Genomic DNA, 25,583 nt, shown 5'->3' with positions numbered 1-25,583 from the left:
CATTCTACGTAAAGGTGTGGTTTACTGTTGAAATATACACACGTCAAAAAAAAGTTTTTCATCGCCTCGCTTCATAGAGTTCCTGAACCTGTACAGAAAATTGGAACAGAGATCAACATAAACATCATTTCCACCCTTTTTATTGCTCATGAAAACCACACATTGCATGTTGTACCACCACACAGGGAGACCTTCAGAGGTGGTTGTCCAGATTGCTGTACACACCAGTATCTCTAATACCCAGTAGCATGTCCTCTTGCATTCATACATGCCTGTATTCATTGTGGCATACTATCCACAAGTTCATCAAGGCACTGTTGGTCCAGATTGTCCCACTCCCCAACGACGATTCGGCGTAGATCCCTCAGAGTGGTTGGTGAGGCACGTCATCCATAAACAGCCCTTTTCAATCTGTCCAAGGCATGTTCGATAGGGTTTGTGTCTGGAGAACATGCTGGGCACTCTAGTCGAGTGATGTCGTTATCCTGAAGGAAATCATTCACAAGATGTGCACGATGGGGAGACAAATTGTCGCCCACGAAGACGAATGCCTCGCCAGTGTGCTGCTGATATGGTTGCACTATCGCTCGGAGGATGGCTCTCACGTATCATACAGCTGCTACGGCACCTTCCATGACCACCAGCGGTGTACATCGGCCCCGCATAATGCCACCCCAAAACAGCAGGGAACCTCCACCTTGCTGCACTCACTGGACAGCATGTCTGGCATTCAGCCTGACTGGGTTGCCTCCTAACATGTCTCCGCCGATCGTCTGGTCGAAGGCATATGCGACACTCATCGGTGAAGAGAACGTGAGATCGGTCCTGAGTGGTCCATTTGGCATGTCGTTGGGCCCATCTGTACTGCGCTGCACAGTATCGTGGTTGGAAAGATTGACCTCACCATGGACGTCGGAAGTGAAGTTGTGCATCACACAGTTTGAGTCATAACATGACTTCCCATGGTTGCACAAAAAGCATTAATCAACATGGTGGCATTGCTGTCAGGATTCCTCCGAGCCATAATCCGTAGGTAGCGGTCATTCACTGCAGTAGTAGCCCTTGGGTGGCCAGAGCGAGGCATGTCATCGACAGTTCCTGTCTTTCTCTGTAACTCCTCCATGTGCGAACAACATTGCTTTGGTTCACACTAAGACGCCTGGACACTTCCCTTGTTGAGAGCCGTTCCTGGCACAAAGTAACAATAAGGATGCGATCGAACCGCGGTATTGACTGTTTAGGCATGGTTGAAGTACAGACAACATGAGCCGTGTACCTCCTTCCTGGTGGAGTGACTGGAAGTGATTGGCTGTCGGACCCACTCCGTCCAACAGACGTTGCTCATGCATTGTTGTTTACATCTTTGGGTTGTTCTAGTGACATCTCTGGACAGTCAGTGGGACTGTGTCTGTGATACAGTATCCACAGTCAACGTCTGTCGTCAGGAGTTCTGCGAATCAGGGAGATGCAGAACCTTTTTTGATGTGTTTATTTCTAGGAGAGTCAGCCGATATATTGCTTCGTCGTATGTATACCTTGAGAAAAGATCAGGAATGCAAAATTAGAGAGATTTGAGCTCATAGGGAAGCTTATCAACAACTGTCGTTGCTGCATACCATTTGTGCTGAAAAAAAGGGGTAAGTGCCAGTGGTACACAAAGTACCTTCTATTACACACTGTAAATGGCATATGGATGAAGATTCGAACATGGAAACTCCAGGTTGGAATACCCACAGTATTATGAAAAGGATAGATTGCTGCTCTCTGTAAAAATGACCCAGTATAAAGACATTATAGCTTTTTGTCAAAGCCTTTTTCAGTGAAGAAAACACACATTCATTCTCACAAGAAAGCATACCTCATACTTGTGACCACTCCCACAGGCAGTTGTGCCCAATTCAGGTTGGAGCTGCTGGCAGTAGCAGTCATGTGTGCTTGCTTGTGTGTGTGTGTGTGTGTGTGTGTGTGTGTGTGTGTGTGTGTGTGTGTGTCTTCTTTGCTGAAGAAGGCCTTGGCCCTGCTTTTTTAAGGGAATGTACCTTGCACTAAGGATGAAGTTATAGTACACAGGAATTGTGTTAAACTTTACATTCCCCTTTCCGTCGGCGGCTGTGGCCGAGTGGTTCTAGGCGCTTCAGTTCGGAACCACGCGGCTGCTACTGTCGTGTAATGGTCTTTTTGTTGTGTCTGTCTAGAACTCAACAGGTCATACGGATGTAAATGCTAACCAAACACAGGAACCTTAAAATTGTGCTCAACTGGAAGAAATATTAGTCACCCTCACTCCCCATAAAAGTCCTTTTATGGCTCAATATATCATATCTCAACACCTGACACTTCAGACTGATGATTGATCACGAGCTGTTGTGAAACAATGAGGCGTTCATTTCATCCGTTCCATTCTGAGAGGTTCGAATTACATCAGGGTATTGAAGGATGCCTTCATCCCTGCTTTTTTAAGGGAATGTTCCTTGCAGGAAGGGTGAAGTTATAGTACACAGGAATTGTGTTAAACTTTACATTCCCCTTTCCGTTGGACGCTGTGGCCGAGTGGTTCTAGGCGCTTCAGTCCGGAACCACGCGGCTGCTACAGTCGCAGGTTCGAATCCTGCCTCAGGCACGAATGTGTGTGATATCCTTAGGTTAGTTAGGTTTACGTAGTTCTAAGTCTAGGGGACTGATGACCTCAGATGTTAAGTCCCAAAGTGATTAGAGCCATTTGAACCATTCCCCTTTCCATGAGATGTTTTGGAACTTACATTCGGGTCGGAAGGATGTAGTGTTAGTAATTAGTAATATGTAGTAGAGGCTGTCTGTGGTGTTGTTATTAGTCACTTTTGAATCACTGCTCACCTTAGTAATGTACACTGCTAGAAATGGAAAGTATCACACCACGAAACATCTATCCAGTATTCAAACTTTGTGGAGATGATCATCACGTATTGGTTATTCAGTGAGTAAACTTCCATTCTGTTCAGGAATGATATCCAACATCGTTGTCAGTATGAAATATTATCCAGTAACCATGAATACACTCTTGCAATCATTGTGAGATGCAAGAAAACTGTTTCTAAATGTCATATTGAGGAGTTTCTCGTCATGTATGGAACACTTGATGTGTCAGTTCACAAAAATGCTTGCTGCTGCTCTCTAGGAGAAAAATCAGGTGCCCAGGCAGACCACTACATTCCCCTAGCTGTTTGTGGTGTTAACTGCAGTGTGGAGTCTTCCTGTATCCTACACAAGTATGTCGTTGGTGCTCTGGTCATGAAGGGTATGGCAATAGTTTTGCCAGTCTTCCCAAATGGTGAGCATTCAGCCTCCCTCCCTCCCTCCATCCTCCAACAACTACCAAATCAGTCCTGTCATCAAATACTACAGCTCTGCACGTTGTGATGCTCTGTGAACTCCAACGTGAAGCCTCAGTGGGAAGATGTTCTTTTTGTGAAACACTTTTGAGAAAGTAAATTTCGTGTAAGGACTGCAAAGACAAGATAAGAAAAATCAGAGCTCTTTCAGTGGCGTACAGACAGTCATTTTTATGTCACTCCATTTGAGAGTAGAGCATGGAAGAGAATGACCAGTGGTGGTACAATGTGCTCTCTGCCATGTACTGTATGGTGGCTTGCGGATTGTTTGGAGAGGTTACAGGTCTCGAGAATTGCTGCTTCCTGTGACCTTTCGCTGGAATTTTTACGAGTGTATTGGTGTCAATCTGAACACTGTAAACGGAAGCGAGACTCATTACCGAGCACTACTACTGCCACTCAGTATCACATTTGACTCTTACTCTACTGTGTGCTAGTCTTTTTGGTCTGTGGAACAGTGCCAGCAGTACTCGGTGCATGGCAACTCGATATCTTGACCCAGCTTCCCATAATCTGATCCCGACATTTCACGGTGACACTCTGCCTGTAGCCTCTGCCCTGATTTCAGCTTCTTTGATATATGTACTTGTCAAAAACAGCCAGACAATCCTATGACTCTTTCGTGGTGCAGTTGTATGTGCCACACTATTGTCCTATGTTTGTCTCATCAGCAGTTTTCTGCAGTAATTGCACTGCAGACAGCTATCTTTACGATCTTTTGTTAATGTGTCCCCCGTCCCAGTGATTTGAGTTTTCTCAAAGTCTGACAGATGCCAATAAGACGCATTATGCACGTCTCTGGGCATTCTGTGTTCTGATTTTCATCTGAGACATTCCATTAAGTTTAGAGATATTCAATAGCATCATGTACTGGCACCATTATTCATCTGTTGGAATGACTTTTTTTCTTTACTGGAAATACTAAAAATAAGCTTGTGTAAGGATGAAATGTTAATCAGCGTACCACATAGACATGGAAATACTGAGGTATGTTTGACAGCATTCAGCAAGGGTGTCTGCAGTGTTATTGTCTTCAATCAAAAGGTCGCTTTGATGCAGCTCTCCGTGCTGCTCTATCCTGTGCGAGCCTCTTCATAACTATTGCAACTTATATCCATTTGAACGTGCTTACTGGAGTCATTGCCTGGTCTACCTCTAAAACTTCTACCAACCCCCCTTTACCTCCATTCCCAAATTGATGAGTCTTTCATACCTCAGCATGTGTCTTACCGACTGATCTCTTCTTTTACTATAGTGCAATATATTTCTTTTTTACCCAATTTCATTTTGTATCACCTCGTTAGTTTTCTGCTCTTCCCGTCTAATCTTTAAAATTCTCCTGCAGCACCACATTTCAAAAACTTGTGTTCTCTAGTCTGTGCTGTTATTGTCCACACTTCACTTCCATACGAGATTACACTCCAGACAAGGGCATTCAGAACAGACTGTGCCTAATATTAGAATTTATGTTAGGTGTTAACAAAGATGTGGACGATGAAAACTAGTGACAAGATCCAGACTGATGTCTCCAAGATGTAGTGTTGGAGGAAGATACACATGTCATTGGCAGAGAGAACAACCAATGCTTCTATTATAGAAGAACTTAGCATGAAAAGTAGTTTATCCTCTTGTGCCAAAGCTACTTCCAGTTCCTTTGACACATTTTGGAAAAAGGGGTGGATACTTTAGAAAAGACCATCTTGCATGCAGAATTGTAGGCAAAAGACCACGAGGAAAGGCAGCAAGCATGTGGTCGGGTTAAGTGAAGAAGATTACGGGTCATTATATTAAGAAGAGCAAAAAAGATAGCTGTGGGTGGAAACGTCTAGTTGAAGATTTAGTTACTTGATAAATTAATGTAGAAATGAGATGATGATGACGACGACGGCGACAAGTACCCTCCTCTTCCTCCTCGTCCTCCTCCTCTTCCTTTCCACTGAGTTTCTCCCCAGCTTCTCTCATGCGGACAGACAGTAGCTTTTTCAGAGTAGCTCCTATATTTCTAATTCGCTTGATTACATTTAGCCAGCATAAACATGTATAATCTTAAGCAATATAGTGATCAATTATTGTTAATATACTATAGAGATTAATTTCCTATGTTTTGCTTGTGTTGTGTTGATGTATACTGTGACACATTCCACATCTCTGAAAGTTCTCCCATGCTGAGGTCTATGTAACACAATGAATGTGTATACACTAGGGTTACACTAAGTTTTATTTCCAAGACAGTTGCCAAATGCCTATAATGGATGGTTTGCATTTGGGTTTTGTAATATTTCAGATTGTGAAATTTGCTTTCTTCGTCTTCCCACAGGTCTAACAGCAGTACTCTCGTCAGAAGTGTTGGATATCATGTACACAGATTTCCAGGACAAGTACGAAGAGTATCGCCGATATCTCCGCGATCGCCAGGCAAAGGAACTTAGCTCTAGGCAGAAAGGTAAGCGGACTTTTCTGTGTATTGTAATGGTGACTTCTTATATTTAATATGTAGTTCTATGTTCAACCAGTTTACAAAGGAATTTTCTTACAAAACACTTGTGTGACCTGTCCTATAATATTGCTCGATTGGCAAAGAACTGATACCAAAATTACCAAAGTGGAATATTCAATGTATACAAAGAACAACACAATAATTTTCACAGGTTTGTTTGAACCATGGGAGATGCTGAAAATACTGAATTCACAGGCACTTAAGATAGACGCAAACTATCCCATGAAAGCCTACTTACAAAACTTCAAAAATCAGTGTTAAATGAAGACTATAGTAATATACTACAACCTCTATATACCACCTCTGTAGGGTTTCCAGAGACTAGTCCAAACTAATTACAACCTTCAGAGAGGCATGTAAGCTATAATTCTTCGTGCACCTCATATCCAAACGGAATGGGAAGAATTCCTGATAAGTGTTAAGTGAGAAGTTCCCTCAGCCATGCACTGACGTGCTTTTCATGAGCAGTAGATCTAGATATAAATTTAGAATTTAGATGAAACCCTCATCTGTTAGTTTGTTAAAGCTTATATAGACTATAAGATAAAGCAGATCCAACCTGGAAGTTGAATTTCAATGTTAGATTTTATTATTTGTACTTTGATCTTATCCTTCAAATTGAGTATGTCTCTTCTGGCCATGCTATTTCTATCAGTTACCGTTAGTTTGTTAAAGCTTATGTAGACCATAAGATAAAACAGGTCCAACCTGGAAGGTGAATTTCAGTGTTAGATTTTATTATTTGTAGTCTGATCTTATCCTTCGAATTGAGTATGTCTCTTTTGGCCATGCTATTTCTATGTTTTCTACAACCTTTCCTCACTTTTGTTCCGAATATGCTTTATATTACTGCTGCAATGAGTTCAAGGAAGGAATATATATGTCCCGATAACTGTGCGTGTTAATGTTCTGCTTCTGGGACGGGGCAGTGCGCTGGCCCCAAATCAAATCCGTCCAGTTGATTAATGATGAGGGTAAGTGTGCCAGCCAATGTAGATGTCTTTTTCAGGCAGTTTTGCACATCCCACTAGGTGAATAGCAGACTGGTACCCAAGTCCTGCCTCAGTTACACAATTCACGCACACACTCTTTCCTGGGGAAAGGGGGGGGGGGGGTGTAATGGGGTGGTGACAGGCCACCCATTAAATTGACCGTGGTAAATATGTTCATAACTATGCCAAACCTGCATCGATGTGGGATAAAGACATGAGAACAAGAAGAATGCAGTGAAGGAATGGATTACTTCCTTGTATGATAAATTTACATTGAGATGGCATTTGAGGTGGAATGAAATGTGAGAAGACACATGCAAATGTTCCTGCAGTAACAAAGAAATGCTATTACCTATTTTGAAAACCATTAGTTATATTTATTTTGTGTAATGCATCAATAGTACATTTATGGTCAGCGCTTTCATGGGTAGTGACGACTTTATATTTTCACTTTCATAGGTAGCTGGCCATCTCCGTTTATACACAACATTGTTGACAGCATCACATGTTTGTATATTTTCGGTATTTGTTACACTATGTGATCAAAAGTATCAGAACACCCCCAAAACATACGTTTTTCATATTAGGTGCATTGTGATGCCACCTACTGCCAGGTACTCCAAATCAACGACCTCGGTAGTCATTAGACATTGTGAGAGAGCAGAACTGGGCACTCTGTGGAACTCCCGGACTTTGAATGTGGTCAGGTGGTTGAGTGTCACTTGTGTCATACGTCTGTACACTAGATTTCCACACTCCGAAACATCCCTAGGTCCACTGTTTCCGATGTGATAGTAGAGTGGAAATGTGAAGGGACACATACAGCATAAAAGCGTACAGGCAGACCTCGTTTGTGGACTGACAGAGATCACCGACAGTTGAAGAGGGTCGTAATGTGTAATAGGCAGACATCTATCCAGACCATCACACAGTAATTCCAAACTGCATCTGGATCCACTGCAAGTACTATGACAGTTAGGCGGGAGGTGAGAAAACGTGGATTTCATGGTCGAGCGCCTGCTCATAAGCCACAAATCACACCAGTAAATGCTAAACGATGCCTTGCTTGATGTAAGAAGCTTAAACATTGAACGACTGAACAATGGAAAAATGTGTGGAGTGACGAATCATAGTACACATTGTGGCGATCTGATGGCAGGGTGTGGGTATGGCGAATGCCGGTGAACGTCATCTGGCAGCGTGAGTAGTGCCAACAGTAAAATTCAGAGGCAGTGGTGTTATGGTGTGGTTGTGTCTTTCATGGAGGTCGCTTGCTTGTAGTTTTGCATGGCACTATCACAGCACAGGCCTACATTAATGTTTTAAGCTCCTTCTTGCTTTCCACTGTTGAAGAGCATTTTGGGGATGGCGATTACATCTTTCAACATGGTCGAGCACCTGTTCATAATGCACGGCCTGTGGCGGAGTGGTTGCGTGACAGTAAAATCCCTGTAAAGGACTGGCCTGCACAGAGTCCTGACCTGAATCTGCGAAGAATGTGCTGCCATTCCCCAAGGAGCCTTCCAGCAGCTGATTGAATGTATCCCTCCAAAAGTGGAAGCTGTCACAAAGGCTAAGAGTGGGCCAGCACCATATTGAATTCCAGCATTACCAGTGGAGGGCGCCATGAATCATTTTGAGCCAGGTGTCCGGATACTTTTGATCACATAGTGTACATGACCTCTTCATTCTAAAACTCCTGAAGAAGCAGCCTTTTATTAAACACATTTTAAGCACCTATGTGGCTAGTGCTTACTACAGTCTTGATACAGATGATGAAAAAATTATAAATTTCGGAAAAATGTATTTGTTTTCCACTGATTAAAGTAACCTAATAAAAAATTTTTGAATGCTTGCATGTTCGTCAATCAATGCCAAGAAAGTGATCAAGAGACTCCAATAGGAAATGTCGCAGGAAGAAACTTAACTATATTCTGTGTATATTGTTGTTAAAGTAAGAAAAGTTCAGAATTGTGCATCAAGGTAGGAGGAACTGAGAGCAATCTTGAGTTAAATCTTCTGTGGTTTCCCTGAACCATTTGATCCAGTTCCCAAGATGATACCTTGAACAAGACAGTGGCCAAGTTTCCTTGTCCAGTGAAGGTGTTGCTCTGTCCTTAATAACACTGATACTGACTGACTTCAAAAATCTGCCTCTTCTTTTTTCGGCTGTCTGAACATCTTAGCCCGAGTTCCTTTAATGTGTTTCCAAAGGTCGTCTGTTAAATATGTGAAAATAGTAGAACATTTTTTATGAATGTGTGTCTTCTGTTGCAGCAATGTCCTCTCTTGTAGGTACCGGGAATCGGCAACAGGACACCAAGGAGAAAGCTGTCCAGTCTGCAGCCGAATGGAATGCCACATTCAATCGCGGTCGCCGCGACCAGCGCCGTTGCTGCTTTGATCTGCAGACGTTCACCATCCACTACCCGCATAATCGTGCAGTGAAAATGGTTCCGAAGGATGTTCCCAAAATTGGATATTACCCAGTCGCGCTCATTCCTGGACAGTATACTGATTATTATAAGAGGTCTGTCTGTGTACAGTTTCCCCATTGTACTCCTTTCCTTTCAGAAACATGCTTGAATCATTAATATCCTGACAATTCCCATAATCAGGGAATTGTCAATTAAAGCCATACAGTTATAAGGAGACTTAAACACGAATGGATACCATCATTTTAATGCGAAGTCATTGCTCCGTGGGCTGCTTTATTCCTATAGAGGACAAATAATTATGTTGGTTGCAAAAAACGAACTCTTTTTTTCAGGCTTTTCTTAGTGACTAAAATCTCTATGCCAGCTTTATTGGATTAATAAAGAATTATTATACCGAAGCAATATTAGTAGCCTTCCTGCCTTCAGTGGTGCAACAGTTTAAGTTTACAATGGACCTTGTTGTCTAATAGATGAAGATTGTGAAACATGAATCTGTTGTGCTGGTGATGGTGGATATGAGGCCCAGTAGTAATCTGGCTTGATAAATTTTAAATAAATGCTCAGGAGGCACTGTCAAAATTTTAGTCATCATCAAGTTCCTGGAATTGGTGTAATCCCTAGAGCATTGAGTGTATAGAAGATGTTAACTGTCTTTCTTTTGAAATATTAACCCTCTTAATACTTCTTTAATATGTCTGGAATCTATAATTCAATAGCGCAATGTCAGTGCTACAAGGGACATAACCCAATGTGTTTGATTTCTGTTTTTAAATTGATAATTAATGTTTGAGTAGCACTGTGTAGTTATGTTCAGAGGTAGTTTATGCCACAACTGATATTACCTGTGGTCCTGCCACTGATGGGATAGAATAAGCCTGTGATGGGAGTTCCAGTTTCAGGTAGCCTATCTAATGGCTTCCAGGGCTAACAAAAAATTTTATTTTCAGTATAGACTGGAGTTATCAATAATGAAATACTATCTGAAAGAAGCTATATAAATATTCAGACAAATCTTGATAAGATTTCAAAGTGGTGCAAAGATTGGCAACTTGTTTTAAATGTTCAGAAATGTAAAATTTGCACTTCGCAAAACAAAACAGAAATGTAGTATCCTATGACAATGATATCAGTGAGTCACAGTTGGAATCGGCTAACTCATACAAATACATGGGTGTAACACTTTATGAAATTAAATGTTCATACGAGTCTCAGTTGTGTGTAAAGCCGGTAGTAGACTTTGGTTTCAAGAACCATCTTTAAATGATGATTCCATAAATATACTACAACCTCCTGCATGAGTGTGGCATAAGGATGGAACAGGATATTGTGTAGATTTTTTGGGGGGATGGTACGCCTTCCAAGCTGTTCTTGAGGATGATAAGAAGACAAAGGGTATAAGATGATATGGTGCAGAAAATCTGGCAGGTCTGGGTCCGTGAAGACATTAGTGAGACCTCGAGCAGAATTCTCGTCACTGCAGATGCACTGTCCCCCAGGGGCCAAACTATAAGGTAGTGATTTTTTTGGCCTGAAAGGGATGTCAGCCGGCAAAATACAGGTTCTGTTGATGGTTAGTGGGATTGTTGTGGATGAAACCATCAGAGAGGTGAAAGTCAACATTCAGAAATGTCTGAGGAGGACAAGGCGAAGCCAATGGGAGAGAAGGTGTTTCTGCTATGGAGCAGTGAGTATTTGGTGTCTTGGCCCCGGGTCCAAACCATGAAGTTATTATCAGTGAACCTGAACCAGGCAAGGGTTTAGAGGTTAAGGTGTCAAGTAAAGTTTCCTCTAGATGGTTCATAGACAGATTGGCATACAAGAGTGCCATGAGGGTGCCCATGGCGGTGCTGCAGATTTGTCTGTGCATCTTTCACTCAAAGGAGAAGTAACTAATATGTATTCTTATGGGGGAGAACAATTTTGAACACAACTCCTTGATGGGAACTGTTTATAGCAAGCTGAATCAGCTTTAAACTTGTTTGGTGTTGGGTTTGATCTATATTACTAGGCAATTAACTCAGTTCCAGTTTCAGGTAGCCTATCTAATGGCTTCCAGGGCTAACAAAAAAATTTTATTTTCAGTATTTTGCATAATTATTGACTGAATTTAAAAATTTAAAATTCTGTCATAATCTGCTTGTTGAGAGGTGTCATTTTATGTTAAAAGTTTAACACAGAGAGACAAGTTTTACAGTTTGAAACTGTCTGTGTCTAGAGGCAGTGTAACTGAATGGCATGCAAATACTCAGGCTATATTCAACAGCATTTGAGACTGAGAGCACTTAGCAACTCCTGACAAACCTTTACAGAACTTTATCTCGCTGACTTCCTCCATAAATTGATGAATGGAAAAAGTTTATTGGCTACTACATTTTCGCTGTACATCTATTAAAACTTTAGCATCAGTAAATGCATTTTAATTTATTACTTCTTTTGTACTATCTCTATTCATAACACATTTTGCGGACAGTATCTACATGTACCACTGAATCGACGTGCAAAATTGTATCGTGTACGACACATAGTTCAGGAGAGATGACACCATAACCATCAAGATGCGTAAAAACTGCCTTTTGCCTAAAATGCAGTGTAAATTACTGAGACTATATTCACCTGTGTTTCATAATAAAAGGATTTAGTGACTTCCAACAATTGATAAACATAATTTCAAACCTTTTCTAAGCTTTTTCAAATTTATGTCCTTCACATCAGTTGTTTACACATTTACTCATTTCTGAAGTAATGAAACACTCGAAACTTTTTAATGTGGGTGTTCAAGTCTTCAAAGACTCAGCAGTTTACTGTTTAAGAAATAGGACAAAAAGGAGATGCAGAAAATAACAGGGAAAGGAAAATGGGGATCAGGTTCCAGGGCAAACAGAGATGAAAAGGTAAAAGCAGCAAATAAAGTTGAGAAGACAGATTTAGTATGAGAAATGAGAGTAGGGAATCTGGTGGAGGGTAAGTTCCCTTCTCCAGAGTTCAGAGAACCTAGTATGAGGTGGGAGGATTACTATCACCTATAACGGGCACTCAGATCCCACGAGTCAACGCTGTAGAGCATGTTCAGAAACTGGGAGCTGAGCGTCTCAAAGGGGGACTGTTCTTCTATGTCCTTTATGTGCTCATCCACTTTATTGGCAGTCGTACGTATATAAAAATGCTGTGTTGTGGACACAAGTTAGTTGATAATGTATGTGCTTTTGCACATTACTCTCCTTCAATTTGTAGGATTTATCAGTGGTGGGGCTAGAGTAGTCAGGTGGGTGCCCAAGGCATGTTTTTATGGCTGATATAATTGCAGGAACATTGGGGTTGAGCTAATGGTCTGGAAATACCCTACAGCTTGACTAGGATGTTACAGATGTTAGGAAACTCACAGAACGCAACAGTGGGCCATGTGGAGGACACTGCCATACACAGGATCTCAATTTCTTTTTTTACCAGTAAGCGCCTGATTCTTTAAGAAACCAAACTGTCATGTTTAAAACAGCTTCAAAAGTCGGATTACTTTAAAAATAAGGTAACGTATTAAATATTTGACATTAAGAATACAAGTGAGGAAAGGTTTAAAATTATGCTTAAAGTTTGTGGGGAGTCGCTAAGTGGTCTCATTATCAACCACTACATGTATATAGTCTGCGTTAATTGCGCTCTGTTTCAAGCATAAATTAGTTTTTCACACATCTCAATATTTATGGCACCATATCTCCTGAACTAGGGGTTGTACAATGATACAATTTTGCATGTGTATTCTGTGATATATGTAGATACTGTCTACTAAGTGTGTTTCAATTGAATTTAGTAGTAAAGAAGTAACAAATTAAAATGTCATGCCAGATGTTGGAGTTTAACTATGCACCATTTAAGCTAGGGTCTATACAAGGGCAATGTACTTGAGGACAATATTATGGAAATGGAAGAGGATGTAGATGAAGATGAAATGGGAGATACGATACTGTGTGAAGAGTTTGACAGAGCACTGGAAGACCTGAGTCGAAACAAGGCCCAGGGAGTAGACAACATTCCATTAGAACTACTGACGGCCTTGGGAGAGCCAGTCCTGATAAAACTCTACCATCTGGTGAGTAAGATGTATGAGACAGGCGAAATACCCTCAGACTTCAAGAAGAATATAATAATTCCGATCCCAAAGAAAGCAGCTGTTGAAAGATGTGAAAATTACTGAACTATCAGTTTAATAAGTCACAGCAGCAAAATAGTAACGCGAATTCTTTACAGACGAATGGAAAAACTAGTAGAAGCCGACTTCGGGGAAGATCAGTTTGGATTCCGTAGAAATGTTGGAATACGTGAGGCAATACTGACCTTACAACTTATCTTAGAAAAATATTAAGGAAAGGCAAACCTACGTTTCTAGCATTTGTAGACTTAGAGAAAGCTTTTGACAATGTTGACTGGAATACTCTCTTTCAAATTCTGAAGGTGGAAGGGGTAAAATACAGGGAGTGAAAGGCTATTTACAATTTGTACAGAAACCAGATGGCAGTTATAATAGTCGAGGGGCATGAAAGGGAAGCAGTGGTTGGGAAGGGAGTGAGACAGGGTTGTAGCCTCTCCCCGATGTTATTCAATCCGTATATTGAGCAAGCAGTAAAGGAAACAAAAGAAAAATTCGGAGTAGGTATTAAAATCCATGGAGAAGAAATAAAAACTTTGAGGTTCGCCGATGACATTGTAATTCTGTCAGAGACAGCAAATGACTTGGAAGAGCAGTTGAACGGAATGGATGGTGTCTTGAAGGGAGGATATAAGATGAACATCAACAAAAGCAAAATGAGGATAATGGAATGTAGTTGAATTAAGTCGGGTGATACTGAGGGAATTAGATTAGAAAATGAGACACTTAAAAGTAGTAAAGAAGTTTTGCTATTTGGGGAGCAAAATAACTGATGATGGTCGAAGTAGAGAAGATGTAAAATGTAGACTGGCAATGGCAAGCAAAGCGCTTCTGAAGAATAGAAATTTGTTAACATCGAGTATAGATTTAAGTGTCAGGAAGTCGTTTCTGATAGTATTTGTATGGAAGTGAAACATGGACGATAAATAGTTTGGACAAGAAGAGAATAGAAGCTTTTGAAACGTGGTGCTACAGAAGAATGCTGAAGATTAGATGGGTAGATCACATAACTAATGAGGAGATATTGAATAAAATTGGGGAGAAGAGGAGTTTGTGGCCCAACTTGACAAGAAGAAGGGATCGGTTGGCAGGACATGTTCTGAGGCATCAGGGGATCACAAATTTAACATTGGAGGGCAGCGTGGAGGGTAAAAATCGTAGAGAGAGACCAAGAGATGAATACACTAAGCAGATTCGTCGCAGGTTTGAATCCTCCCTCGGGCAAGGATGTGTGTGATGTCCTTAGGTTAGTTAGGTTTAAGTAGTTCTAAGTTCTAGGGGACTGATGACCTCAGCAGTAAAGTCCCAAAGTGCTCAGAGCCATTTGAACCATTTGAAATAAGCAGATTCAGAAGGATGTAGGTTGCAGTAAGTACTGGGAGATGAAGAAGTTTGCACAGGTTAGGGTAGCATGGAGAGCTGCATCAAACCAGTCTCAGGAATGAAGACAACAACAACAACAAGTTTTTCATGCATCTAGATGTCTACGATGACATATCTCCTGAACTGTGTGTTGTTCAATGATACAATTTTTCAGGTTCATTCAGTGGTATTTCTGGATACTGTGTGCGAGCTGTGCTACGAATAGAGTTGATAGTAAAGGAGTAATAAATTAAGACATCACGTGTGATTCTGGAGTTTTATTGCATGAACTTTTCTCTCTTTAGTCACATTGTAGGGGATGTCGGCGAGAAAAAGTTTTATGGAGGTTTGAAATTACGTGTAAAGTTAATTGGAAGTAACTAAGTGCTCACATTCTGAAATCTCGTACGAATAAAGTCCAGGTATTCGTTTGATGTCAGTCACACTGCCTTGGGACAAACACCCAGTTTGTAACTGTAATACTTATCTTACTGTGTAAAACTTTCAGCATTATGCCCCTTAATGAGTAGGTTATAACAAAATTTTAAATTTGGTCAGTGATTACGAGAAACGTTGAACATCAAATTTTTGTTGCCTCTGGAAGCCAGCAACTGGTGCAGAGTGAAAATCTCATTCTGGAAACTGGTATTGCTTTCTGGGATAGTCATAATATAGATGCCGCAATGTGACTGGTACACTGTATGTGTTGCTTGCATTGAAAAAAGTTTAACTGCAAATGCAGGTTGACAGTATTTAATTGTGAATGCTCATTTTTTAATTTGCAGCTATACACCTGCGGAGCTCCGCTACTTCCCTCTCAACACGGTGCTGTACGGTCCACTGAAGCCCAACGAACGACACCAGGAGCCTCTGCCAGGCTCTGGCGGTGGCGGCTCAGATGGGAGCCAGTCCGACTCCGACGATTCCAGCTCCTCTTCAGATTCAAGGTCAGTACAGGCAGTGACTTCATATTGCAAGTGAGGTTTCTACAGCTGCCGCTGCCTGTGGCATCCCAGTCTCCATTGTTCAGTTATTTCATTCTCCTCCATTAAGACCTCTCGCCGCCATTGCTTCATTGACGTCGTCTTTCCAGCGTCTCGCAGGTCTACCGCTCTTTCTTCTTTCATGTGGAATCCATGCCATGTATGTTTTGGCTGTCTTGTGTCTGGCATATGCTGTAAGTGACCATACTAGAGTAGGCGCTTCCTTTCTATGTAGTCCAGGATTGTGCTTTTGACACTCATAACCTCCCTGACCCTATCATTTCTAATATGATCATGCCTGGAATATCCACAACTCCGTCCTCAGAAATCCATCTCGACAGGCAGCAGGCGATCTTTCTGCCTCTGAGTTAGTTCCGACAACTCTGCACCACATGTTGTGATGATTTCAATAATTGTATGTTTTGTTCTGCGCATTATGTTTTTGCTCCAGAGAATACCATTTAGTTGTTCTATGGCTCACTTGCCCTGGCCAATTTTATTGTTTATATCATCCATACTTCTACCATTTGATGACACTGTCACTCCGAGGTACTAAAAATTATGACACCCTTTAATAGTATCAGCACCGAGTTGTAAGCCATTAACAGCATTTTCTCCCACATTCAGATATTGTGTTTTAGATACGTTTATGACAAGACCCCATTTTTCATATCTTCTTTTAATTTGCAGAGCATGTAATTTGCATCTTTCTCATCTCCAGCTACTAGCAATTAGTCGTCAGCAAAAAATAAGGTGAACAAGATCTCATCGTCTATGGGGATACCCATTCCTCCTCATTTCCTTTTCCATGATTTTAGTGCCACCTCTAGATAAATCTTAAAGAGTGTAGGGGCGAGTGCGCATTCCTGGCGTACTCCCTTTGTCACCTAAAAGTCTTGAGGCAGTTGATTTCTCGCTTTTACCATTGCCGTACAACCTTGGTAGAGGAGTCTGACGGCTTTCACATAACTCAGTGACACGCCATTATCAATCAGACTTGTTCATAGCTTGTTCTGTGGAACTGTGTCGTAAGGTTTCTGGAGACCTACAAAGACAGTGTGGGTCGTAAGGCCTCTTGCTGTTCTTCTCCCCTTCCACCCACCCACCCACCCTGCGGGTCCGGGGGTTAGAATAGGCCCGAGGTATTCCTGCCTGTCGTAAGAGGCGACTAAAAGGAGTCCGTCCCCCTTAAGGGGGTAGTTTGCACCTGCGTCCGGAGACGGACGGTTCCACGACTTCTATTTGTGGTCATTTTGGTTTTTCACTTATTCTTGTTTCTTCCTTCCTTTGTTTGGTTCCTTTCTTTGTCCTTCCCCCTCTCACTGTCTTCCTTACTTTTTCCCTTGCCTTCTTCTCCTTGCCTTCTTGTCCCCCTCTGGTCTCCGCCTCGGCATTTGAGACAGTCTGTCCTTTCTCTCCCTATCTCCCTTCTTTTTTCCTCTTCTTCTTTCCTCCCTGTGTGTGCCTGAAGGCCGACCCATGCGTTCGCACGCGTAGCCGGTGACGGGGTAACGCGTAATTCCCCGCCCTGGGTAGACAAGTAAGGCACGCATGTACCCCCTGGTAAAGGCCAGGCCCGGGGAGGGGTGATTGCCTGAGCTGACACCTTCCAACCATGCCGATTGGTCCCTCCGTCCGTTTCTCAGGAGGTGTGACCTGAGGTGTAAACATTCACCTAAGGCGGGAGGTGCCCTCTGAGAGAGTCCCCACAAGGAAGGAGCGCGCCATCGGAGACGCTGGCAATCGTGGGATTCCTCCGCAATGGATTTCTCTTCTTCTTCTTCTTCTTCTTCTTCTTCTTCTTCTTCTCTCTCGACTTCTGCCCAAAAACGGAAACTTGACCAGCCACCAGTGACAAAAGTACTACTGTCTGCCCCAAAGTTCCTCGTAGTTTTTCTATCTGAGGACGGAAAGGATTTTTCATCTGTCAACCTTTTCGTTATCCAGAAGGGCGTAGATGCCATAGCCGGATCTGTCAAGTCTTGTACCAGGATGCGTAACGGTACCTTGTTACTAGAAACTGAGAGCACCTTTCAGGCACAAAAACTGCTTCGGGCCACACTCCTGTACACGTTCCCTGTCCGGGTGGAGGCTCACCGCACTTTGAATTCGTCGCGTGTTGTGGTATATACTAGAATACTCGACGGATTGACTGACGAGCAGATTCAGTCTTTCCTCGCTGAGCAGGGTGTGACAGCTGTCCATAGGGTCATGAAAAAGGTCAACAATGACCTTGTACTGACCCGGACACTTTTCTTGACCTTTGATAGTGTTCAGCTGCCGTCGCGCATCAAAGCGGGCTACGAGGTTATTTCTGTTCATCTCTATGTCCCAAGAACTACGCGCTGCTACCAGTGTCAGCGTTTTAATCACACTCGCCAGTCTTGTTCTAATGCGGCTAAGTGTGTCACTTGTGGCAGGGATGCCCATGAGGGTGACTGTCCCCCTCCGTCTCCTCGTTGTGTGAACTGTGAGGGTGACCATGCAGCATCCTCCCGCGATTGTCCCATCTACAAGGAAGAACGCTGTATACAGGAAATTCGGGTCAACGAGAAAGTGTCCACCTCGGCTGCTCGCAAGCTATTTGCTAGTAGGAAGCCCATGATGCTCCCAGCGGGGAAATACAGTACTGTCCTCGCCTCTCCTCGCACTACCAGGGACGTGGTGACGCAGACATGCAATCTGACCTTCAGCACTACAGTCGTCTGTTCGGCCAGTGCTAAGATCGCCTGGTCAACGTCTCCTCTTCCTCCCACCACCCCTACGACACAAGCACCTTCATCAGCTTCTGCCAAGACGAAGACCCAGAAGTCAGATGCATGGGCCTTCAAGAAGGAACCGTCCCGTGCAGACTTCCTACGTACCTCGCTACGTACTTCGAACTCCCAGCCATCGACCAGTACTTCCACTAAACGACCTTCCAAGACGGCTCATAGGAAGCAAAGTTCTCCTCCTTCTCTGCCACGGCGCGTTTCTTCTCCTGTGCCACCCAGCAGTTGCCGCCCCAGGCCGTCATCCGTTTCACCTGGCCGCACCGCTGGTAGCCGAACATCTGGCCGTTCATCGGCAGAGAACGCTCCCCCTCCCGGCCATCTTAACAAGATGGCCAATGAACCTATTGAACCAATGGACGATGAATCTCCACCTATTGATAGCGGCGGCAGTGCTCGCTCGAAGCCAGGCCCTCAGTGGCCTTCGAGGTGACCCCTTCTTGCTTCTCCTTTTTCTTTTTCTTCTCACGATGGCACTTCTTCATTGGAATATTCGCGGCATTCACTCCAACCGAGAGGACTTAAAGTTGGTGCTACGCTTGCACTGTCCGCTCATCGTAGCCCTCCAGGAAACGAAACTATGCCCATGCGATCAAATTGACTTGGCACACTATGTGCGTTTTGACGTACCCCCTGTGGCAGGTATTCCGGCTCATGGAGGGGTTATGTTGCTGGTCCGGGATGATATTTACTACGATCCCATCACATTGCACACCGGCCTGCAGGCAGTTGCCGTCCAAATTACTCTCCCCACTTTTACATTTTCCTTTTGTACCGTTTACACTCCATCGTCATCTGCCGTTACCAGGGCAGACATGATGCAAATTATTGCTCAGCTACCTGCACCATTTTTGTTAACTGGAGACTTCAATGCCCACCATCCCCTTTGGGGCTCTCCAGCATCCTGCCCGAGGGGCTCCCTGTTAGCAGACCTTTTCAACCAACTCAATCTTGTCTGCCTCAATACTGGCGCCCCTACTTTTCTTTTGGACACATCTCACACCTATTCCCATTTAGACCTCTCTATATGTACTACCCAACTTGCACGCTGGTTTGAGTGGTATGCACTATCTGATATGTATTCGAGCGACCACTTCCCGTGTGTTATCCATCTCCTGCATCATACCCCCTCTCCGTGCTCAACTAGTTGGAACGTCTCCAAAGCAGACTGGGCCTTCTCTTGCAGGGTGACCTTTCAGGATCAAACCTTCGCAAGCTGCGATAGTCAGGTCGCACACCTCACAGAAGTCATTCTCACTGCTGTTGAATGTTCCATCCCTCACACTTCTTCTTCTCCATGTCGTGTACCGGTCCTCTGGTGGATCGCAGCATGTAGAGACGCTTTACGTGCTCGTCGACGTGCTTTACGCACCTTTAAATGCCACCGTACGGTGGCGAATTGTATCAATTATAAACGATTATGTGCGCAGTGTCGTCGTGTTATTAAAGAAAGCAAAAAAGCCAGCTGGGCTGCTTTCACAAGCACCTTCAACAGTTTTACTCCTTCTTCTGTTGTCTGGGGTAGCCTGCGCCGGCTATCAGGCAATAAGGTCCACTCACCAGTTTCTGGCTTGCAGGTTGCGAATGACATCCTTGTGGCCCCTGAGGATGTCTCCAATGCCTTCGGCTGCTTTTTCGCAGAGGTTTCGAGCTCCGCTCATTACCACCCTGCCTTCCTCCCCCGAAAACAGGCAGAGGAGGCTAGACCACCTACTAACTTCCGCTCCTCAAATCGTGAAAGTTATAATTCCCCATTCACCATGCGGGAACTCGAAAATGCACTTGCCCAGTCACGCTCTACTGCTCCAGGCCCTGGTTCTATTCATATTCAGATGCTGAAGAACTTTTCTCCTGCGGGTAAAGGTTTTCTTCTTCGTACTTATAATCGCATCTGGATTGAGGGTCATGTTCCCACATGCTGGTGCGAGTCTATTGTTGTCCCGATTCCTAAGCCGGGGAAGGACAAGCACTTGCCTTCCAGTTATCGACCCATCTCGCTTACCAGCTGTGTCTGTAAGGTGATGGAGCGAATGGTTAACTCTCGTTTGCTTCGGCTGCTCGAATCTCGATGCCTACTTACCAATGTACAATGTGGATTTTGTAGGCGCCGCTCTGCTGTTGACCATCTGGTTACCTTGTCGACCTTCATTATGAATAACTTCTTGCGGAAGCGCCCGACCGCGGCTGTGTTCTTTGTCTTGGAGAAGGCTTACGACACCTGTTGGAGGGCGGGCATTCTCTGCACCATGCATACATGGGGCTTTCGTGGTCACTTCCGTCTTTTTATTCGTGCCTTTGTAATGGATCGACAGTTCAGGGTACATGTGGGTTCTGTCCTGTCAGACGCCTTTCGCCAGGAGAATGGGGTGCCATAGGGCTCAGTTTTGAGTGTCGCTCTCTTCATCATAGCGATCAATCCAATAATGGATTGCCTCCCAGCTGATGTATCAGGCTCCCTTTTCGTAGATGATTTTACCATCTATTGCAGCGCGCAGCGTACATGTTTCCTGGAGCGCTGTCTTCAGCGTTGTCTTGACCGTCTTTACTTCTGGAGTGTCGCCAGTGGCTTCTGTTTTTCTGTCGAGAAGACAGTCTGTATTAACTTCTGGTGCTACAAAGAGTTTCTCCCACCGTCTTTACGACTCGGTCCCGTTGCTCTCCCATTCGTGGAGACAACAAAATTTTTAGGTCTTACATTTGACAGGAAACTTAGCTGGTCTCCACATGTGTCATATTTGGCTGCCCATTGTACCCGTTCTCTCTGTGTCCTCCGTGTTCTCAGCGGTATGTCGTGGGGAGCGGATCGAACCGTCCTACTTCGCCTATATCGATCGATCGTCCGCTCCAAGCTGGATTATGGGAGCTTCGTATACTCCTCTGCACGGCTGTCCATCTTACGCCGCCTCAACTCCATTCAACATTGGGGTTTACGTCTTGCGATTGGAGCGTTTTATACTAGTCCCGTCGAGAGTCTTCATGCCGAAGCCGGTGAATTGCCACTAACCTACCGGCGCGATACACTGCTTTGTCGGTATGCCTGTCAGCTGTTGTCAATGCCCGACCACCTGTCTTATCGTTCCTTTTGTGACGACTCTCTTGACCGTCAATACGGGTTGTATGTCTCTGCCATGCTACCCCCTGGAGTCTGCTTTTGTCGTCGCCTCCTTCAGCACCTTGATTTTTCACTCCCTGCAACCTTTCGAGTGGGCGATAGCCAAACGCCACCTTGGCTCCAGGCTCAGGTTCGCATTCACCTTGACCTCGGCTTGCTCCCAAAGGAGGTTACCCCCGGTTCGGTCTACCACTCCCGTTTTGTCGAACTTCGTTTGAAGTTCATTATAATGACCTTCATTTATACAGATGGCTCTAAGACCAATGACGGTGTCGGGTGTTCTTTTATTGTCAGGGCACACAGTTTCAAATACCGGCTCCATGGCCATTGTTCGGTCTTCACAGCTGAGCTCTTTGCCCTCTACCAGGCTGTTCTTTACATCTACCACCACTGACATTCTGCTTATGTCATCTGCTCCGATTCCCTGGGCACCATCCAGAGCCTCAGTGATCCGTATCCGGTTCACCCTTTCGTGCACCGGATCCAATGCTCTCTTCAGCAGCTGGTGGACGACGGTTCTCCGGTTACCTTTATGTGGGTTCCTGGCCATGTCGGTATCCCTGTGAACGAAGCTGCGGATGCCGCAGCCAAGGATACGGTCCTCCAGCCTCGGACAGCTTCTTGTTGTGTCCCTTCATCAGATTGTAGCAGGGTCATTTGTCAGCGCATTTTATTGCTGTGGCATGCCGATTGGGCTGCACTTACGGACAACAAGCTTTGGGCCTTGAAACCTCTTCCCGCGGCTTGGACGACCTCTTCACGCCCTTCTCGGCGGGAGGAGGTCGTTTTCACCCGGTTACGAATTGGACACTGCCGGTTCAGCCATCGTTCTGCTCATGTGGGCAATTGCTGATGGCACGCCACATTTTAACGTCCTGTCCGACTTTTACTAAACTGCGTGTTGATCTTGGCCTGCCATGTACTCTGGATGCCATTTTAGTGGATGACCCCGGAACAGCTGTTCGCATTCTTCATTTTATCAACTTGACAAATCTGTCTAAGGACGTTTGATTATGCCTTCTTTTTTTTTTTAATTATGCCTGTCTGTCTTTTATAGTATTGTCCCTTTTCGTTGCTGTTTTAACCTTGTGCCTCGCGGTGCATTCCTAATTTACTCTGGGCGCTAATGACCATTGTAGTTGTGCACCCTAAAACCACACACACACAAAAAAAAGAATTGTCCTTTTCTCCACTAGGTTTTTGAGGGTAAATACTCCCATCAGTACAGGAGTGACCAGATCTGAATCCATTTTGGTCTTCAGATTCAGTAATTTCTTCTTCTTCTATCCTCTTTTGTAGGATACTGCCATAGACTCTCACCATGAATGGCATCACACTAATACCACTATAGTTTGCACAATTTCTCCTGTTGCCTTTCTTAAATATTGATGTAATTGTTGCCTTTTTCCACTCCTTTGCGGCTTCGTCACCACGAAGGCTTTTGTCAAAAATCACTGCCAGTACCTCAAGAGTTTTGACGGTGCTGTTTTAACCAGTTCTATATAAATTAATCCTGGACCTGGTGACTTCCTATTTTTCATGGCATTAATTTCATTTTGGACTTTCTTCGAGGCTGTCAGTGTAATATTATTACTGATTTCAATGTCTGGTGGGTTGTCAGTGAATGCTGCTCTGTTCTCGGTTAGTAGTCCATGGTGGTGTTGTACCCATTCCTGCATGCTTTATACATCAGTCAGAAAATATTCCAGGTTGACTCTGCTTCGTTAATCAGGTTGATGACTTGTCTTTACAGCATGGAAAATGAGGAATTCTCTCGCAAATTTAATCAAGGAAATCTTGACAATTCTGAGAGGTTCTAGGGGGAGTTGAAATGTTCGTTGATTGAGAGAAACGCCCTGAACCATTTTGTTAAACAACTCTCTCTCTCTCTCTCTCTCTCTCTCTCTCTCTCTCTCTCTCTCTCTCTCTCTCTATCAGTTTTACAAAAATAAAACAATGGAAACTACAGGTTGGAATATCAACACTATTAGGAAAAGGATAGATTGCTACTCACCCTAAAGATGACCCATTGAGTGCAGACAAACAAAACAAAAAAACCATTACACTTACAGCTTTCAGCCAAATCCTTCTTTGGCAAACAACACACACATATTCGCACAGGTAAACACACACACACACACACACACACACACACACACACACACACACACACACACAGAGGCGCGCGCGCGTACTACCATGGTAGTCTTTTGGTTGTGCCAGTCTGCAGCTCAAAGGTTCATCTTTACGGTGATCTATTCTTTTCCCAATGTTGTTGACAACAGTTTGAAGCATGTTTCTACAAGGATTTCTCATATACGTAAAGTTATTGCACAGTGAATGGCATAGCACGGCACAGAATGGTGACAGAAGAGAGCATCGAAGGAATTTCCAGGCACAGCAGTAGTTTACATCTTAACAAAATCATTGATTGAAAATCCTAGCTGAACTTGGAATAATCACTACTAAATTATGTGTGCACCTGTGAAAACCAGCACATGAACCTTGCCATCAAATACAACAGTGGTAAATCCATGGAAACTTAAAATTTCAACCAGTAAAAATCTGGAAATATAGGGAAACCGTTTAGATTAACAAAAGTCGCCACCACAGTAGTAGTGTTATTGAATTGCTTCTGCCTTGAATATTACATGCAAACCTGCTTCAAGTCATCTTTTCAGAACTGTTATTATGGTTATTATTTGTATTATTGTAATCATCATCACTATTCAATTTGAAATGCAAAATCTTCTTACCAGGGATTGAAACAGTAACAACATGACTAGACATGAGATCTTTGTGAAGTAGTTTAAGCTTGAGTGAAACAGGGAAAAGAGAAAAGAAGTTCCAGTGTTGAAGACAAGGAAAAGGCGCTCCAAATCCTGGCGTTTAGGATACCTGACAAGCAGAATGTGTTTCTGTAGTTTCTTTAACTTCTCTTTGTCGTATGTACTGCTTAACCTCTCTTCCCTGTTTCTTGCCTTTCCTCTTCTGCTGGTGTAACATTTTACATAAAAATATTTCAGTAGCAAAACACAATACGATTTATGTATATGTCAGCCCACGATTAATTGCAATGTAAACTGGTATTCATAACATTAGACAAAAATAGTCTTCAAAAACAATTTTAATTTATTCATATATGCCTTGTTGCTTCACTGTAAATCACATGTGCATTAGGTAGAAGTGTCAAATTCCAAAAAGAAAAATATATTTCATGAAATAGAAAATTTGTTGTTAAAATCTGTCTCCACTCAAAATTCAGTTAAGTTGTTGTTGTCTTCAGTCCTAAGACTGGTATGATGCAGCTCTCTATGCTACTCTATCCTGTGCAAGCCTCTTCGTTACCGAGTAACTTCTGCAACCTACATTCTTCTGAATCTGCTTAGTGTATTCATCTCTTGGTCTCCCTCTACAATTTTTACCCTCCACGCTGCCCTCCAATACTAATTTGATGATCCCTTGATGTCTCGAATGTTTCCTACCAACCGATCCCTTCTTCTAGTCTGCTTGTGCCACAAATTCCTCTTCTCCCCAGTTCTATTCAGTACCTCCTCATTAGTTATGTCATCTACCCATCTAATCTTCAGCACTCTTCTGTACCACTAGATTTCAAAAGCTTCTATTCTCTTCTTCTCTAAAATGTTTGTTGTCCATGTTAAAATCCATTCAGGGCTACACTCCATACAAATACTTTCAGAAAAGACTTCCTGACACTTAAATCTATACTCGATGTTAATAAATCTCTCTTCTTCAGAAACGCTTACCTTGCCATTGCCAGTCTACATTTTATATCCTCTCGACTTTGACCATTCTTGGTTCTTTTGCTGCCCAAATAGCAAAACTCATCAACTACTTTAAGCCCCTCATTTCCTAATCTAATTCCCTCAGCATAGCCTGAGTTAATTTGACTACATTC

At 43.3% G+C, this 25,583-nt stretch overlaps 1 protein-coding gene across 1 annotated transcript in view; it reads left to right on the top strand.

Moving 5' to 3' along the window:
• LOC126106180 (titin) overlaps window positions 1-25,583 on the top strand; it is a 218,406-nt gene that overhangs the window by 59,712 nt on the left and 133,111 nt on the right. Inside the window, exons 9-11 of the mRNA XM_049912417.1 lie at window positions 5,686-5,811; window positions 9,135-9,387; window positions 15,584-15,745. Coding sequence (XP_049768374.1) covers window positions 5,686-5,811; window positions 9,135-9,387; window positions 15,584-15,745 — 541 coding nt within the window. The remainder of the gene's footprint in view (window positions 1-5,685; window positions 5,812-9,134; window positions 9,388-15,583; window positions 15,746-25,583) is intronic.

The sequence above is a fragment of the Schistocerca cancellata genome, chromosome 10 (genome assembly GCF_023864275.1).
Source record: "Schistocerca cancellata isolate TAMUIC-IGC-003103 chromosome 10, iqSchCanc2.1, whole genome shotgun sequence".
Lineage (NCBI taxonomy): Eukaryota > Metazoa > Arthropoda > Insecta > Orthoptera > Acrididae > Schistocerca > Schistocerca cancellata.
The sequence above is the reverse complement of the archived record's forward strand: the minus strand, read 5'-3'. Positions and strand labels throughout refer to the sequence as shown.